The sequence below is a fragment of the Carassius auratus genome, chromosome 14, assembly GCF_003368295.1.
Source record: "Carassius auratus strain Wakin chromosome 14, ASM336829v1, whole genome shotgun sequence".
NCBI lineage: Eukaryota > Metazoa > Chordata > Actinopteri > Cypriniformes > Cyprinidae > Carassius > Carassius auratus.
The window spans coordinates 14,501,240-14,514,760 of record NC_039256.1 but is presented as its reverse complement, the minus strand read 5'-3'; the positions used below and the strand labels follow the sequence as shown (position 1 = coordinate 14,514,760).

Here is a 13,521-nt window from a genome sequence, read left to right as displayed (position 1 = left end):
GCCACAAATAAAAGACTTTGACATATTTCTCATAAGTTATGTGTATATATATATAGTTATATATTTACAAAATTACATAGTTAAATGTTTACTTCCATTAGATTGCTTTCCGAGTCCAGGTGCATCACCAAGCACTTCTGAAACAAGACATTGCTAAACATTTTCCCTCAGAAATGGATCGCAGTCACGCTCAGTTTACAAAAGGAAACGGCTTCCGGTTCGAGACATTAGTATTATGGGTGTTAGTTGTGTTAGGTGGGGCTGAAGTGCAGAGGTAGAATTTAAGGGTTCTTTGAAAGCCCTGCGGAAAAGCTCCTCCGTAAACCTCCACCATGTGTTTGTCCTCTACCCTCTAAATACCGCCTTTACTCGGCAACCGGCATTTATCCCCACAGCCAGGGCCTTACAAAAGCCATTCCTGGATCTGTCTCACGCTGGGACATACTCGCTCCCTCTCTCATTCGCCTCGTCTTCCCACACCAAGCCCATTTAAAAGCTCATCGAGCTCCTGCTGTGCAAATTCACCATCGAAATTGCTTTTTTTTTTTTTTTTTAAATCATTCTGTTTGTGTGCTGTAAAATGAGTTTGGGTAAATGTATAGATATGTTTTCTGGAAAGTGAGCAATGTGAGTACGCCACAAACCTGCAGGGCAAATATAACATTTGTACAAACAACAGTCTATTTTATGCCCTGTTAAGATTTTTTTTAATCACGTGATAAAACTTGAGAAAACCTTGAGAGTTGCCCAGTTCAGATGACCACAAGAGGGCGCCAAAGATTTCGCCATTTTCTCCTGTTTTTATATTTTTTTTAGCTCTTTGTCTGAAATCAGCTGTGGAAAAAAGGGAAAAGTAATTTAACATCAATCAACAACAAAACATTTGTATTCATGACAATAGAATAATAACTAGTTTGGCACACAAATAAAATGACATTTCAGTAAACAATATGCATCTTACAACAAATTGTCTCCTATTTTTTCAAAGTATATAATGCAAAATATAAACAGTATTTTATATAACTAAAGTATATAACTATAATAAGAAAAACTATTAGAGGATTAACAAGCAAGACGCTACAAATAAAATATCATTCCTAAAAACAACAGCATTTACCATTCTTTGTGTGTGTGTGTGTGTGTGTGTGTGAGTGTGTGTTTGCAAATCGGAACACTAACATATTACCTGTTACACTGACAGCATGAAAGTTACAGTGAATTCTATTAAATATTAAGACTAAAATATAACAATTGGTGTCAGTGACAAATTAAACATTTAAACAAACATCAGATTTTCCACATTTCTGGCTATGTTCAGAACAGAATACTACATTTATTAAATATATGTAAAATAACATATAATGCATCTAATTTTACATAGTGGGATACACTGTTGACACATGACTTCATGAAACAGAATGGAGAACAGAAATGGATTTAATGAAAATGGCATGAGCCAATTCAGCATGGTGCCCAGTTAATATTTTGAAAATAAAATATGGTTGTTTATTTAGCAAAAAAATCAGTTAAACATTGAAAATAACAGGGGGAAAGGAGATGTGTATGATTAGTTTCAGATTCACCTGGAAGTTGATGGTAAAGGTAAGTAAACTGCATTGTGAGATAGGCTACAGCACTTAGTACAGTGTGCTTTATTATTTATTGCACATTTCAACAAATGGTGTCGGCCATCTGGAGTCTGGACATTAGACCTTTTTGCACAGTTTGCACATCTGTTTAAAAGTTTGGGGTCAGTAAAAAGTGTTTCAATGAAATTCATGGTTTTATTTAACAAGGATGCATTAAACTGATTAACAGTTCAATTGATGACAGTTAAGACATTTACAAAACAACATTACAAACATTTCTATTTTGAATAAATGCTGTTATTTTGAGGAAAAAATGTTACCCAACTGTTTTTAACATTAATAATTGATAATTTCTTGAGCAGCAAATCAGCATATTAGAATGATTTCTGAATGATCATGTGACACTGGAGTAATTATGTTAAAAAAACTGCTTTGCATCACAATAAATTACATTTTTAAATACATTACAATAGAAAAGTCATTCTGAATTATAAATATATTTCACTATATTATTGTTTTTAGAGTATTTTTGATCAAATAAATGCAGCATTGTACACTTAAAAAAAAAAAAAACTTAAAAAGTCACCCCAAACTTTTGACAAAAGTACATTCTGCAGAAAAGGTAGTATGCTATTCTGAACAACACCACTTTATCTTTGTCTGGGAGGCATGAACTGTTTTTGTACAATGCACAAACCATTTAAATTGAAACTATATTTGCACACATATTTGTGATGGTCTGCATCAGTCGCTCTGTGAAGCTGAAAGCTAACCGGCCTTCGGTCAGATGTTTATTCATCAGGTTTGAGGTGGAGGTGTTGGAGGGTGTGATGGAGGTTGTAGTTCACTAGTGATCTCCCTCTGGAGTCCTACAGGATACGAGTGGGGAATCTGTCTCGTCATGTTCCTTCTCTTGGCTTTGCGTTGGCGGTTCTGTCCAGCAGGTTTGACCCGATCACTAAGAGTGTCCGAGGACTCGTCGATGTATGCCAGGTTCTCACCAAAGAAGTCCAGAAGAGAGGGACGAGGTGGACTGCAACTGTCAACCACGACGACAGGAACATCCCTCCGACTCTCTGATCTAAGAGACCCTTCAGCTCTAGACTCCACGTCCGCTGAGTTACGGGAATTTGATTCATTTTCATATTCCGACCAGGATTCCGAAGGTGTCTCGGATCCCGTTCCAGATTCTGAAGGGGACCTGGAAATGGCTCTGGATACGGGTCTTGATGGTGGATTCAGCTCTAATCTTGAGACGGATCTTGACGCTGGTCCTACTGTCTGCCTCGATCCTGGTCTCACCTCATACGCCTCATCTAACCTACACCACGACCTGGACCGGGACAGTGCTTCAGACCTGATATCAGACCCTGGGGTGTACTTGCACACAGGCCATCCGAGAATCAGGTGTCCGTTCTCTCGGATGACATCTGCATCGAGGGAGATCCCATGAGCCAATCTTGGGCGGCGATGACGGCGGTGACGCTTCCGTCTACGTCGCCGCTGGAGCTGAAAGGGGTCATTGAGATCCAGTGGCACGGGAATACGGAAGTCCATGGACATGTTCTGGATGTTCTGAGTCCAGTCTGTTGCATGGGCTCTCAGCTCCTCCATCTAAAAGAAAAACACAGTACCATTAAAAAAAAGAAAAAACGTATGGAAAGATCTTATAAGAATTAGTGTTTTATTGCAATACAAGCAGTCAAAATGTGGTTAATAAGAGCCTAAAAACATGCAAATAAAAATTCATTTGGGACAAATCCTAATACTATATACACTGTCATTCAAAAGTTTGGGGTTGGTTAGATTTTTTAAATATATAAAAAAAAAAGTTTCTTGTTCACCAAGGCTACATTTATTTATAAAAAAAATTAAAATAAAGTGAAAACAGTAATATTGTTAAATATTTTTTACAATTTAAAATAACTGTTCTATATTAATATAATTTAAATTTAAATTTATTCCTAATGCAAATTTAGATTACTCCAGTTTTCCTTGTCTAATGATCCTTCACAAATCATTCTAATTTCCAGATTTTTTGTTTAAGAAATAATTCTTATTAATATGTTGAAAACCTTTTTTTTACGTTATACTTTTTTTCCCCATGAAATTTTAAATGTAATTATTTTGTAGTACTATTAATGTCTTTGCTGTGACTTTTGGTCAGTTTAACGGATCCTTGCTGAATAAAAACTTTTGAACAGTAGTGTATATATCAAATACAAATTTGGTCAACTTTGAAGCTTTATTTTAAATAGTCCATACCACAATAGTAGTCCACTGCGGAAAAACTGAAATGAATAAATCCATTGTTCATTCAGTCTGTCTCACCTCTGCACGTGTTTTCTTTGACAGCACTCTAAGCCAGTTCCCAACCATAGTGAGGATAGATGCGAAATACGCCAGACCAAACACTATCCACAGCCACACCAACGGCTTGTACAGGGGCGTGCCATCTCTCCTATTCTCTGAAATAGAGGAAAGAGAAAGATAATGACACAGGGTTTGTTCATGGGGTGATGTGGCCTGGTGGTTGAAAGCTCTGGGCTGGTATAATGGGAAGATTGCTGGTTTGAAGATTGAGCCATGGGCAAACACCATTGTTCAAATGAGCAAAGCACTCAAAGAAATATTCCAAGTTAAATACAAGTTAAGCTCTACCAAAAATACACACCACCACTCACATGTTTTGGGTTGGTTTTTGGTGTTTTTGAAGTGTCTTATGCTCAACAAGGCTGCATAAAAAAAAAAAAAAATGTAATACTGTAAAATAATTTACACATTTAAAATTACTGTGTTCTTTAATATATCAAAAGAAATATATATTTTTTATTTTCAGCAGCAATAACATGATATTTCAGAAATCTTTCTAATATGCTGATTTATTATTTTAACAATGAAATATTTATGGAAATTGTGAATATTTATGGAAATTTTTTATGATTCTTTGATGAACAGAAAGTTCAAAACAGCAGCATTTACTTGAAATAGTATATCTTCTGTATCTCTGTGACTATATCTATATAGTCTATATCTATATATATATGTATCTATATCCTCACTTAAAAGTAATAGTCATTTATTAAAAGATATTACATTTTTTATTTATTTATTTAAAAGGGTATATATATATATATATATATATATATATATATACTTTAAAAACAACAACATTTCTACAAGCAAAACGTATTATAGTTAAAACTATTTTAAAAAGTGGTTAAATTTGGTCTGTTACAGTTCACAAAAAATACTTAACAGAAAATGTAGGCAGTAAACGGGAAATGGATTTAATGAAAATGGCATGATAAAATATATGATATAAATTTAAAGTTATTTTTTTGTCAAAAGTCATCAAGTATGACTAAAGCAAAACTAAACAAATGTATAGAAAACAAATGATATATATCTATATCCCTCTAGACGGAGATTGGAGTTTGACTGATGATTAAATGACATGAAAACACTGAGTCGATGAGACCGTTTCTTATCAGGTCTACTGTAAGTCCCTTTTCATCTGTTAAATGACTAGATAGATTAGAGATAAGTGCCTGCTATGGTCTAAAATTAGAGCTATTACAATTAATTATATTACAATTAGTGTCTATGGCTTAAAAACAGATAATCAGATGATGTAAATGTCTGCAACTTCATGGCTGTCTGGATCCAATGATCCCAAAACATCCTGCAATCCCAGGCGTAATACAATATTGAGCTCCTTAACAGCATTATGATACAGTCACATGACGCAGTGAACTAAATCATAAGTAATGATTATTGTATGTAGACATCATATATCTGTGCACCTGCCACATAGTCCCCGAAGCCCACAGTGGTCAGGGTGATCACGACAAAGTACACGGCTTCCAACAGGCTCCAGCTCTCCACTTCCTGAAACACCATGGTCGGCACGGCGATGAAGACTATGCAGCCAATCAGGATGGAGAAGACCGCGGAGATGACACGGACACTGGTGGGCTTCACACCCTTACGCTGTTCAGCAGGAGAACACAGCACAATAGAGTTATCTTTGTTATTGTGGAAATGATCTGATGCGTATTAGTATTTATAAAGCAAAAAATACTTACAATATATTCGTTCAGACATTCATAAGAAAGTGTAATTCTTAACAGGTTTTCAGGTCATTTCTTAAGAATGTCTTTAGTGTGTTCTGATTGTAAGGGGGTTCTTGCTGAAGACTTGTTGATCAACTCCGTCTATTTTCACGCTGCATGCAGTTTACAGTAATAATCGTAATGAAGCAAGACACTACAGGCAAAAACATTGCTTTTTCATGCACTGGTCATTTTGAAGATTTTGGGTTATTTGGCTTCTCATGTGTTGTTTAAGACTAGTAGAAAAGAAAACTACATAGAAAACTACTTTAAAATACATATTAAAGTGTTTATTTTATTGCATTTTATCTATTTTGCGTCTACACATTTCTTACAATGCATAACTTTGAAGAAATCTCCACTTCAGCAGCACTCACAATACACAATACTTTACTTTTTTACTCCTATCTATATTGTTTTTATAGAGGGGTTTGTTCACAAGTAATTTGCCCGATGTTGTACATTCCTAAAAACACTGATTTTTTTTTTCTGGAAATTGACATTATTTTTCCTCCATAAAAAAATAAATAAGCAATGCAATTGTGACTTTTTATATTACAATTTTGTGATATTTTTGAAGATTATTGTGAGATATAAACAAACAAACAAAAAATATATTTTTTTTCCAGCGATTCAGAATTTACATCTTGCAATTTTGTCTTTTTTCTCTGAATTCACATCTCGCAATTCAGCATTTTCTTCTCTTAATTGCAAGTTTACACATAAAAATTGAAAAAAAAAAAAATCTTATCTAAAATCTAGAAATCTAGAAGATTTTTTTTTTTTTTTTTAAGAAATTGCAGTAAAAATGTTCTAATGCAATTTCTAATGTAATCAAATCAACTGCAGAAGTATGATGATATCTATTAGTGGTTGTAGTAACTGTCTGGAAGTTACATTGATCTTTATTATTACTATGAAATGTTTCATAATACAAGACAATTCTGTATCAAAAGTTGATGTTGCAAATGCTCTTTACAATGAGTTGTTAATACAATGTCATCACTTACTGTTTTATCTCTTCATCCACATTATTAATCACATTTTCTAATGGTCTGAAGACACTTACCAAGAACAGAGGCTCTATCTTTGCCACTGCTCTCCTCAGGAGGGTGCCCAGGTGGTCTCCAACCCCTGCTAACAGTATCCCAAACATGGGGATCCCCACCAGAGCATAAAAAATACAGAACAACTGACCGCCTTTTGTCTTGGGCGAAACATTTCCAAAGCCTAGAGAAGAGGAGAACGTGTGAAATCAAGCTCCTAAGATGAAAACAAAACTCTGAAGTGAAAGAGCTCACCGATAGTAGTGATGATGGTACCGCAGAAGAAAAAAGCATTGGATGGATCCCATCTGCTGGTATAATTTAATGTGCTTCTGGCATCTACACCTGCTTCAATGGCATCAACCACTTTCTAAAGTGAAAAGATGATAGATTTATCAATGATGCCCCAGTGTACATATAGCTACACACACACACACACAAACACACAGAATATTTATAAAAAATACCTGTTGTTATTAAAAAAAGGTTAATTAAAATAAAGCTCAAACAAAATCAAATATTAAAAATAAAAACGTACACTTTAAAATATAACAATGAAATTTAAAAATGTTGTCTTGACAAGCAATTGAAATAAAGTATTCAATCAAATTAAATATAAATATAACATATTAAATAAAACAACACCAAAACAAAATTTAAAAAGACAAATGCATATTACAAAATTTGTAAAAGTAAAATTTGCTATAGTATTTGAATAGCAATGTAGTATTTTTTATATTCTAATTGCCTTTTACTTTATATTTTGTTTTCAGTCTAATTTTATTAAATTAAATTGTATTGCTTTTTATATTTATATCTAATATTTTATTTTAGCTTTATTTTATTAAACATTTAAATTTTGAATAGCTTTACCTAGACAATTACTGGTTGTATACACTATAAATAATAATTTTTCTAAGGAGTAATTAAATAAAGATTATTGGAAGATGTTTTACATAAAATACTCTTTTAATGCCATGTTTAGTTCGATGAGTTGTTTGTCATTTCTTTGCAAATATTGTGACACTTACTAGCAATTTTAGAATGTAAATTATTTCTACACTAACTCCCCAGGTTACAGATTGGAATTCCACTGAATTTTTTTACATTTACATTTTCAAACAGACCTCTGTGAACGCTCTCAGACTGTAAGGGGTGACGCAGCTGTGGTTCTGTAGGAAAGTGATTCGAGACGTCAGCAGCTCATGGTGAGCCCATTCCTCCCTGGACGACTCCAGCCAGCCGAAGACCAGAGCCCCCAACACCAAATACAGGAGCACGGCTGCCAGGATGGTCAACAGTGTTGTGTACCGCATGGCTACAAGACACTGATAATCATGTGTCCATCAGGTTAGGTGGAGCGAAGAGAAGAACATCAAGGGAAACGAACACAGTAATGAAATTATCTTATACACTCTTCTTGTGTCTGCACAGCCTCTTCCACTGGCACACAAAAAAACCTGAGACATAATGGTCAAAAAATGCTCTGAGTGCCCTGAAACTGACTCCAGATCAGCTTTGAGCTTCAGGAGCTTTGACCCAGCCCAGACACATAACAGAAGATGGGTAAAGGCACAGAGGTAAGAAAACAACACATGACGCCATTGAAACAGAACTTCTGGAAAAGGTCTATGTAAACAAATTGTACTGACAGAACCCTGATGCACACCAGGGCTCTCTAGGACTTGGCTACCATATATTATGGTATACATTATGTTGTCACTTTAAATATATGCAATCATTTATTTTACTTAACTGTGTGTTTTACATTGCATTTATTATGATTGTAAATATGCACAACTTGCATGTGTGAAATTCTTAATTTTTGCAAAGAACATTAAATGGTTACAGATCTAACAAAATAGACAGTTACAGATGAGTAAAGCACAAAAAAAAAAAAAAAAAAAAAAAATATGGGTTTCTCCCAAGATCAGATTAAAGCCTTACATTTATTAAATTCAAATGACTTTGATATTACACTGAAAAATGATACAAATTTTTTTAAGGTAGTGCAAGTGGTTGCAAACAATTTATTTTAGCTAAAAAAGCATTGAAAGTTAGTCAACTACATTTCTTTATCTAAATGTATTTCAAATAAATTGATTGCATCCACTTACCTTAAAACATTTCGTAAATTCAATGAATCATTTTTTTCATTGTACGTTTCTCAGACCTTCCTTTATTAGGCAAGTGATATATATTGATACATCCTATAATAAATAGAAATGGGTATACAATATTTGGGTTAAGATTTACATTCAAAAAAAGCAAATTCATAATAATTAATAATTAATCTGGACTCAAAATAAATTAATATAAAAAAGAACAAAAGCTGTCAGTGGGTTGGTAGGCTACAGCTCTGTACCTTGTTTAACCCTAAGAAGTGCAGTAGTCCCTCGAAGGTACATGTTAGTCCTCAAAGGATGCATATTTTGAAAAGGTACTGTCCCAGAGACAGCTTTTGTAATTTAAAAATATTCTACATGCAAAAGAAATTACTGTTATTGTTTCGTTTTTTGCAGTGCAACATGCAATAAAAGTAGCTGTTCACCTTAATATCTACATTAAAATTAACTATTAATTTAATCAGTTTCAATTTATGCCAAAACAGCATAAAAACACGTGTAAAGTTTGTGAGGGAGTGTTATCTTACCTCAGCGCGCGGTTCCGTCGGGAGTAGCGGGGGTCGTGAGGAGTTCCCTCTCTAGTGCAGACCACTGTGAGGATACATGCACTCATCAGGACTTCCCCCAATCCCCCATTCCCAAGTCTAACGTGGACCTGCCAACATGAGAGAAGAAAAAGAGCAGGGAAGAGGGGGGGGGGGGGGGTTGTTTGATACTAATGACACCTGACAGTTTATTTATCTGTTTCAGGTCTTTAAAACATTTTTGTTGAGCACTTTTTTTTAATGATGTACACTAAAGCATTGGGATTACGTCATGAAATCCCAGCAAACACTCCGCTTGGTTAATTTATGGGAACCAATTATTAACGTTCTAAGAACGTCTTTTGGGAATCAAACATGTATCGCTGTGATGGACAGGTTTGTAAGGTCCATGTCCAGGTTTGTCCGATCTATCAGAAAATTTAGGCAGAAAATATATTTTTTCAGTTTCTATAGGCATTCAGATACTTTATTGCCTGGCAATGACATGAAAACACATAAACCATAGCTATATAAACAGAGTATAAAGGAAACATTAGCGAGTATGTTCACATCTCATTTCAGATACGAGTAAACAGGCACGTGAACACAGACATCAGAGGGCGGAGCACCTGCCCTTTTTCTTTCTCCACAGAAAGTGCCCTTCTTTTTTTCTGGGGAGGTTTTTCTTTCAGTAAATGAATATATGTATAGGTCAGGAAATGTTGAAACTGTCGATCGAGTTCCGATGCCTTTCTCCCTCCGTGTCTCTGCAGCACACAGACAGCAGTGTAGCACACATTGATCCCAGAGCCGCAGAAGTGAAGCTCTCCCTCCCTTTCCAGGTTTGTTGGCCTTGGTGTGGAGGTGAGTGGTGATAAACAAAAGATTAAGCTACCTGTGCCTTGAATTTAAAGCTAATTATCCTATCCATGACTCATGAGAGTTACCAAGTTACCTAAAGTGCTATTAGGTTAGAACAGTGCACTTTTTTTTCAATGCACGATTCAGTTTATTAAAATGCTTTTTGAATGATCACAAAATTCAAGATTTGGCGGCAGAAATGTTTATATTTATATAATTTCATATCGATAATTGGTATCACGAGAAGACCAAAAAGCAGAATGATTACAAATGTGATATTGATTTAATACAACAGTTCAATAATTGAATATTAAGACACTTACGTTTTAGACACAATATTGACTGTTTTTGCTTTAGTTTGCCAACAAATATAAATTCAATTTGCGTTTATGAGCAACATGACACTGTTTTGTTCCTGAATGAATCAACCGTTTAAATGATTAGATTCAGTCAAAATAAATCACTTATTAACAGTGACTTGCTGCAGTCTTCTGGCAGTTTTAATTTACCCTTTTAAAGTAGCTTTTCTTTTTTTATCTACTAGAGGGCTGCATTTATGAAGAAGGAAAAAAAAACACCTAACCCTAAAAAATTCTAACTATAGGTCAGCTGTTTTTGGTAGTATTAGGTGTACAAGTTTACCAAAGTTAAATGCATCTGAATGTCCCTTCTAATGCAGCTTCTGTGTTTCCTCTGCATTGCAAAGATTCATTTTGTGAATACTGATTTTGGACTGGTAACAGCCCAAATTACTTATTATTCTAACTGACTGATTAAGTTCAAGAATTTGACTGAAAAGATGATGCACACTTTTAGAAAAAAGTGCTTTATGAAGGTAAAATGCTAATAAAGGGTAAAAAAAAATCTATTCAAACTTATTGGAAAAGATTAATTTCTATCACTCCTGTGAATTGATCACCACACAGAATATGCAGAATATGAAAAACTTTAGGAGTCAGCTGCCAGGATAGTCCTTAAGATACCAGCACAATACACACTCAGCAAAATATAATATAATTAACATTATCGATAAAATCCCAGAATATATTGAGACATATAATACTGCACACCTCTAATATATGTAACATTTTGTTTAGAATTTGTTTTTAAATAAATATGAGAAGTGCATTTTTTTTTCCACTTGAGAACCTTCCCCTCAAAATGTCTGTGCACGTCCCTGCGGACTAAACACCAGATCATGCATAGCCTTTTTTTTTTTTTTACATGTATTTTTTTACATGTATTTTTATTTTGCTGGAGCACCACCCAAGTCTTCTCCTCTCATTTTGCTCAATTCCCACGTCTGCTACCTGCACAGACTGAAGATGGAGAGAGCGCTGTACATTCACTCCTCCCACCTACAATTTCTGCCGGCCAGAGAATCAAACTTGCAATCTTTGGATTACGAGTCTGAATCTTTAACCATTAGGCCACGACTTCACCAAATATATAGAACATTATAATATAGAACAGTGATCAAACTGAACGGTATTATTGCATAGGCCTTGTCACACACACAGGACCAAAAGTTCGGCAGTGACAAATTTTGTGTTTTGCAAAGATTGATGCTTCAGTATTTGTCGATTTATTGTTCCCCACATGCTTCTGACTATGGTATACTTAAAAACAATGATAAGCAAAAGTATTAAATGCTTTTATTGGAAAATAATATATATAATTAAAAATAATTAATTTACAGTTGACCCTTGTTTTTCATAAGCTCTGCACAGTTCACTCTGGCATGCTGGATATTAGTTTCTGGGCCAAATCCTGACTGATAGAGTTCCATTCTTGCCTTATTAGTTCTCAGAGTTGCCTGGCCATGGATCCGATTTCAATGTAGCCAAATGATCTTCGAGCCACTTCTTTTTCACTCTTGCTTTCATGACATGGTGCTCCAGCATGCTGGAAAATGTACGGATCATAACCAAATGCTCATGGACCGTTGATAGAAGTTGCTCTTGCAGGACATTTTGATACCATTCTTTATTCCTGGCAATGTTTATGGGCAGAATTATGAGAGAGCCCACTCACTTGGTTGAAAAGCAACTCCGCACATAGAGGGTCTCAGGATGCTTCACTGTTGGCACAACACAAGACTCGTGGTAGTGTTCACCTTTTCTTCTCTGAACAATCGATTTTCCAGATGTCTCAAACTGTTGGAAAGGGATCTTCATCAGAGAAAATAACTTTACACCAGTCTTCTGCTGTCCAATTCTTGTACTTCCTGCAGAATTTCAGTCTGTCCTTGACATTTTTCTTGGCTTGAAGTGGCTTCTTTGCTGCCCTTCTTGACACCATGCTTTTGTCCAAAAGTCTTGGCCTCACTGTGTGTGCTTTCACAGCAACATGCTGCCATTCCTGAGCAAGCTCTGCACTGCTGGTGACACGATTCCTCAGGAGGAGATGGTCCTGGTGCTTTCTTGACACTCTGGGAATTCCTGAAAGACTTCTTCACTGCAGTCGAACCTCTCTTCTTGAAGTTTTTGATGATACGGTAAATGGTTCTTTCAGGTAAAATATTTTTTGTAGCAATTTCCTTACATGTGAGGCCATTTAAATGCAAAGCAATGATGACTGCATCAGTTTCTTTGGAGGTAACCATTGCTAATAAAAACACAATGTGCGCTTCTTCCCTCCTTTTATAGTAATTAGTCTGCTCTAACAAACCAATTAGGATGATGATGATTTCACCTGACTAGAACTCACTCAGCACAAACTTCATACCTAAAATATTGACATCAGCTAGGGTGATGACCTAGCACTAAATGAACTGGATGTCTGTCATCTGTGGACAGAAGTGCAATACTAAATCAACGTCAAACACTAAAGCTCAGAATTCAGAACATCCACTGTAAGGACCGCAGTGGGCCCTCTGGACCCAGCCAAAGCTCAGGAGAGAATAAACAGAACCCCCTGACCGAGCTGAAGCAAAGACCAAAATGGCCTTTAAATCTTTTGAAAGCTCTGATATGTGATATCACATCCCTGGCCATGCCTTTGATTTCTGCTCCAACAATGACTAACATTCGGCTTTTGAAAACACCATGTTCATGAGTTATCTCAATCTATTATTACATTATTCCTCAAAACAGGTTGTACTTTAACTGTGGAAATTTCTTGTGACTGAAGGAGGTTTGTGTAAAATAAATTATGCCAGAAGTACATTTCTTACAGATGAGTAGATATGTTGTGCACAAGAGGAAAGCATCCACTGTGGACTAAACACAGACCCTTCAAACAACCGGTTCAGTCAAAAG

The 13,521-nt window shown here is 35.4% G+C and overlaps 1 protein-coding gene across 1 annotated transcript; it reads right to left on the bottom strand.

Moving 5' to 3' along the window:
- Nucleotides 1-2,101: 2,101 nt before the first annotated feature.
- Nucleotides 2,102-9,494, bottom strand: kcnk4a (potassium channel, subfamily K, member 4a). Its single transcript, XM_026280225.1, has 7 exons — nucleotides 9,404-9,494; nucleotides 7,878-8,078; nucleotides 7,006-7,120; nucleotides 6,774-6,934; nucleotides 5,396-5,582; nucleotides 3,921-4,057; nucleotides 2,102-3,203 (listed from the first exon to the last, which is right to left on the bottom strand). Exons 2-7 carry the CDS (start codon nucleotides 8,064-8,066, stop codon nucleotides 2,388-2,390), a joined length of 1,605 nt encoding a protein of 534 aa, XP_026136010.1. The 5' UTR covers nucleotides 8,067-8,078; nucleotides 9,404-9,494; the 3' UTR covers nucleotides 2,102-2,387.
- Nucleotides 9,495-13,521: the final 4,027 nt, after the last annotated feature.